This window comes from Nanorana parkeri, unplaced genomic scaffold (assembly GCF_000935625.1).
Source record: "Nanorana parkeri isolate BGI_ZX_2015 unplaced genomic scaffold, ASM93562v1 scaffold857, whole genome shotgun sequence".
In the NCBI taxonomy this organism is placed as follows: domain Eukaryota; kingdom Metazoa; phylum Chordata; class Amphibia; order Anura; family Dicroglossidae; genus Nanorana; species Nanorana parkeri.
Genome location: NW_017307125.1, coordinates 455,980 through 461,830, shown reverse-complemented (window position 1 = coordinate 461,830; position 5,851 = coordinate 455,980). Strand labels below are relative to the sequence as shown.

Below are 5,851 nucleotides of genomic sequence, written 5' to 3'. Positions count from 1 at the left end.
TTAAAGGAGAACTATGAGGCGAGTGCTTTTCACTCACCTCATAGTTCTAGCCGACCTGTGACAATGAGACTGTCACAGGTCGGCTCAGTAGATCGGGAGGTGAGCGAACACATACCGGGTTCGCTCACCTCTCAATCCTGTCATAGCTCTCTGCCGTGACAGGGGGAGGGGCTGGATTCCCCTCTCCCCGCTCCGATCCGCCAGCGCTGACTGACGGAATGGACGGGGGAGGGGGCGGGTACAGCTGGCTCTGCCTCTAGATAGGCAGAGCCAGCTGTCACTCACGCAGCTGGGCGGATCCAGACATAATTGTCGGGATCCGCTTCAGCTGCGGCGTCTCAGTATACCGCGAGCTGTAGCTGGCAGTATACTGAGCTGAGGGTGACGGGAGGACGCTAGTTTGTGTCCTCCCGTTACCCTAAGAAGAACTATGGGGAAAAACCCTGACCACATAGTTCTCCTTTAAACAAATTTGACATGCTAATGATTCTTTTGTTCAGCGCGTGCACATTTCAGAGCAGTGGGATCTGGCATTCACATTGCCAAAGACAAATTCCTTTTTACTTTATTTGTAAAAAGTATTTCCTGTGTGGAGCTGTTAAAACTGAAATTTACCCTACCTATGTAAATCTAAGTTCTATCTCTCTGATAATTGTCCCTGTATATAAAAAAAATACCTAGTAGTCCATGAGCCAAATGTTGCAGCCAACGTTCTTTTTGTGCCGTTCTGTTCCCACTCAGTCTTTAAATTCCTTTATCGTGGAGACAGTTGTTCCTGATTCAGAGAACCCACACATGTGCAGACATGGTTCAGGTCTCTTACACATATTTAGGACCTGAGAGAGCATCCTGCGGCATCTCTGCGCATGCAGATGATCTTACACATGCTCAGACATGCTGCAGGGTTCTGCCAAATATTTAGGACCTGGCAGAGCCCGGTGTCATGTCTACACATGTGTAAAATCTCACACAAGTCCAATAACGTAGACTGATAGACAAACGAGAGAAACACGAGGGCGCAAAACTAGGTCAGCTAACTACCTGGACCTAACATATCAGGGAAGGTGACAGGAACAATCAATATATATGTATAATGTACTTACTTATGTGGGTGGGGGAACCAGATGTGAACCGGCCCGTGAGGAGGATCAGGATACCCAGCATGTATGTTGAATGGCGGCTGATGTGTTGCCTGGGGCTGCTCGTCCCAAGGGGGAGAGAGAAGGGGAGAGGAGGAAGGTGGACAGGAGGCAGGTGACGGAACGAGGATATGGTCCGTCTTCCTGACACAACAATGAGGGATTTGAGCAGCGTACAAGAAAGGAGTCTGGCTATGCTGCTGTGGCCGCAGCTGTGGATGGTGCGGCTCAGTCTAGGAGTGGACCGGTGTTTAGCAGTGTGCCCGAGCCGTAAAAACGGCAATGGAAGGGAGCCGGCAGGGAAGTCAGCAGGGTGGCGAAAGGTCGGGTCAGTGACTGTCGTGGATGAGGATAAAGAGCTCTTTACCTCGACCCACATAAATAAGTACATTATACATATATATTGATTGTTCCTGTCACCTTCCCTGATATGTTAGGTCCAGGTAGTTAGCTGACCTAGTTTTGCGCCCTCGTGTTTCTCTCTTTCGTTTTTCACATTTACAGGTACTCCTCCTTGTTCTCAGGGCTGCATGCTATCTAGGGCCACAAAATCCACCTCTCCAGGTTCAATCCGAGAGCGCTGTCCGTACTATTTGTGTTTTTAACATAGACTGATAGTATACCATCCTTACAGGGGCGTAACTAGAAATCACAGGGCCCCATAGCAAAATTTTGTATGGGGCCCTGTGATTTCTAGTTACACCCCTTGAAGAGCCCACATAGCTCACCTGAGGGTGACCCTGCAGAGCCCACCATAGAATATCTATGGTGGGCTCTGCAGGGTCACCCTCAGCTGGGCTGGTCACACTGCTTACCTGTCCGCCTCTTCTTCTTCCGTCTTCCGTCCTCCGTCGCTGGGCCCACTCCGTCCTCCGTCACCGGGCCCTGCTCCGTCCTACGACGCCATGCCCGCCCTCTCCTCCATCACGTCTGATGCTGACCCATGGGCGCCGCCTCCCTGCCACGTCCAGCCTCCTTCACCGCCGCCGCTGCTTACTCTCATTGACTCAGCAGCGGCTATGGAGAAGAACGCAGCACTGCACAGATCACGGTGATCTGAACAGCGGCGCGTTCGAACCCATAGCGACCCAAGCAGCCCGCACGGCATCAGGGGGGTGTCCTGGCCTGGCCCCCCTGTGCCCGGGCCCCATAGAGGCCGCCTGGGTCGCTATGGCTATTGTTTCGCCACTGCATCCTTACCTAGGCAAGGAATCAGGAAATGTGGGGCTGTACCAAGATGGAAGATACTTACTCTGACTAACATTCAAAAACGATTTGCTATTGTGTAAGTAGCAGGAAGAAGAGCAAGTGACAGAAACTAACCACAAGGCTTTAACATCTTTTAAGAGACTGTGTCACTTTGCCATTCAAGGGCAAAGTTACAGGTTTTCTTTGTACGATACTCCCTCACCCACTGTTTGTATGTCAGAGCATTGGGTCTAAAACTTGTGTATGGTCCACGCCGGATGCTGGCGGAGCTTACTCATGGTTAATGACTAGCTCCTCTCCCTCATGTAACAGCACTTAGGCCTAGTGATCTGGCACTCAGGCCTGAGCACTATATCCTGGGAGAAAGGAAAGGAGGTCACAACTAGGCTTCCCACACCTAGAAGTATTGGGTATTTGCCATAATATGAAAACATTCCAGAGATTTAAAGGGATTGAAGAGGCAAAACATTTCTTACTGCAGAGCCAGAAAAAGTTTTCTTCTATATTGCTGCTGCTACTACTGCAACCTATGTATCCTGGGAGCATTAGATTAATTGGACTAATGTAAGGGTGACACTTTTCTTTGCATAAGATATCTAAGGGTCTGTTTACACTATAGTGTTGTGGCAAAACACATCACGTGCGTTGGTGTGATGTGCGATGATTCTGCATGGCACGCTCATGCACTTTGAGATGGACATGTGTTGCAGCGCACTAATTTGCGGTGCTATGCCAAAGATTGGCGCATGCACTATTTCTTGCCAGCAAACCACAATGCCTGCCCATCGCAGAGAGCACTATGGTCTGTATTTCTTTGTTTTTGCCTTGGTGACATAGTATCGCTGTGCTGAGAAATAGGCAAGGTATGGAGGGTTAATATCAGTGCATGGAGGAAATGCTACAGCAGGACAGAGAGAAAGAAAGCCTGTGTGTGAGATATCGATCAGGGGTAGATCCCCGCCTGACCAAAAGGGCAATAGTGTTTGAGTGAATAACATTTACAAATCTTTCATTACTACTACTTGGAAGGGGTTTTGAACATATTGTATAAGGGTTTTCCCTGAAATTTGCTCAAATGAAGCGCATACAGAGATACTGAAATTATTTTTATCTGGTAATCTTACATTTAAACCCTTGTTTCAGAGCACTCTTTACATCTTCATTTTTTAAACTGTAAATGAGGGGATTCAGTATTGGGACAGCAGCTGTGTTCAACATGGAGAAAAGTTTATTGAAATTCAAGTTGTCGATGGAGTTTGGCCTCAGGTATTGGATGGCGAGAGTCAGGTAGAGTAGGAAAACGACTGTAAGGTGTGAGGAACATGTATAAAAGGCTTTACGCCTTCCACTGCTGGATGTAATCCTCATCACGGCATGTAGGATGAAACCATAAGGCACAATGGTCAGAAGCAAGGGACAGGTTGAAAGGACTAGGGCATAGGTAAAAATGAGAAGATTTATTATGGAAGTATTGCTACAAGAAAGTTTCACCAGAAGCATAATGTCACAGAAGAAATGATTTATTTCATTAGATGTAAAGCACGTAAAACTTGAAATGACCAAAAGATGAGGAATAATTTCTAGGAAGCTCAACACCCAACAAAACATAGCCAGCAGAGCACAGACAACTTGGTTCATAGTCAAATGATAATGTAATGGGTTGCATATTGCCATATATCGGTCATAACTCATGGTGGTCAGAAGCATCAGCTCAACACATACCAAGGATATAAAGACATACATCTGTGCCACACATGGAATGAAAGCCATCCTTCTGTTGCCTGTTATGAAGGTGAAAAGGATTTTATGTAAGGTTACAGTAGCAGATGTAATATCCACCACTGACAAATTACTCAAAAAAAAGTACATTGGGGTGTGAAGATGATGATGTATAGAGACCAAGAGAAGAATAGTCATATTACCACCAAGAGTCATGACATAAATAAGAAGAACCAGAAGGAAAATAGGAAACTGCAGCTCTGGAGCAACCGAAATCCCTTTGATGACAAAATAGTCTGGAGAAGTAAAAAATGTCAGATTCATAGATAAAGCTGAACTGGGCAGATATAAAAGACACGATGAAAGTGAACCTCTGTATTCAGCTAATACATTATGCAAATTACTTTTTAAAGGCAAGCAGTGTAAGTATCCAAATCTGACCAGGTATCAGCTTCTTGCAATTCTTCATACAACAGTGCTGAGACTTTGAGAAACATAGAGTGACGGAGTCATGAGCTTTTCAATCTGCTGCTTCTCCTTTCACTATCCAGTTACAGGCTAGGGAAAGGACGGGGCTTCTATTCTAGAAAATCTGCAGATAATCTATAGGTGTATGGCCAGCTTAAATGTAATCACTAACTTGCATTTTCACCTCTCCTGGGCTGGGGTCCGCTGTGCTGGGGGCTTTCTTTTCTGGACTGAAAAAAAAAACAGCACTGAGATCCCAGACCCAAAATGTACTGATTTGCTAATTTTCCACATAAAAAAGATAATTAACTATTGAAAGCCTCTATTTCTCATAATGGAAAAACAAGAGGGCATGTGGGTTTTTTTAGGTGCCTGAATGACAAGACCAAAACCATATTAATGTTGTATCAAAAAAATGTTTGATGTTTATTTATTCTTCGTATATGATTGCTTAGATTTTCTCCAGCAATCAGAAAATACCTGATGAAGCGCCTACATGAAATGCGTTGAATACTGAATGCTAACTACTCCAAATATTATAAGGAAAAGGAGAACTATATGCCAAATTTCTGAATAGTCAAACTAGAAAAGATGGTACATGCATGAATCTATAACCAGCCTTTATAGCAGGGCACACATTGGGAAGGCTTACAACAATACAAACCACAAAAATTCCCCAGCCTCAACCTGCCAGCCAGCCTGCAACCAAACAACTAGCCCTGTCAACAGTATGCGTTAAAATTAGAGGTTTTAGTTGCACAAACTTTTGGCCAAAAATATGTAGAAGCCACACTGCCGCGCCAAGGCACCTCTGCAAAGTGTGGTCCTAACACTATGTATCCAAGTCTCCAAGTGTGAGCATACTTATGAAGTCGATAAATTACATGCAGGTGTACCTGGAGGTAGCCAACTCCTCCTAATAAGGTGCTGGAGTCCCAGCGTGCATTTTTGGTTGCTGGGCCTCCAGTGCGTCCCTGCAACGATATTTTAATAACAAATAATTTTGTTTATACGACATTAATATGGTTTTGGTTTTGTCATTCAGGCACCTAAAAACCCCCACATGCCCTCTTGTTTTTCAATTTTGATTTTAAGCGGTGTGGTCCTGATCACTTAAGAGTCTCTCATATAACTTTTTTCCTCTATTTCTGATAAATGGATATTTTATCTGATGATTTAATATTTAATTTCATCCTTAAATGGTTCTTGTTTTTTTGCTCTGATCAATAGACCTCTTAGAATAGAAGTTCACAATTACCACTAGGTAGCATTATAAGGATTGATGACCCCCATATAATGTAAACTCTATACCAAGT

General features: G+C 44.7%; 1 protein-coding gene across 1 annotated transcript; it reads right to left on the bottom strand.

The window, feature by feature from the left end:
• Positions 1–2,034: 2,034 nt before the first annotated feature.
• LOC108794506 (olfactory receptor 8D1-like) lies at positions 2,035–4,391 on the bottom strand. The gene is made up of 2 exons (XM_018565551.1): positions 3,473–4,391; positions 2,035–2,156 (listed from the first exon to the last, which is right to left on the bottom strand). Exons 1-2 carry the CDS (start codon positions 4,389–4,391, stop codon positions 2,035–2,037), a joined length of 1,041 nt encoding a protein of 346 aa, XP_018421053.1.
• Positions 4,392–5,851: the final 1,460 nt, after the last annotated feature.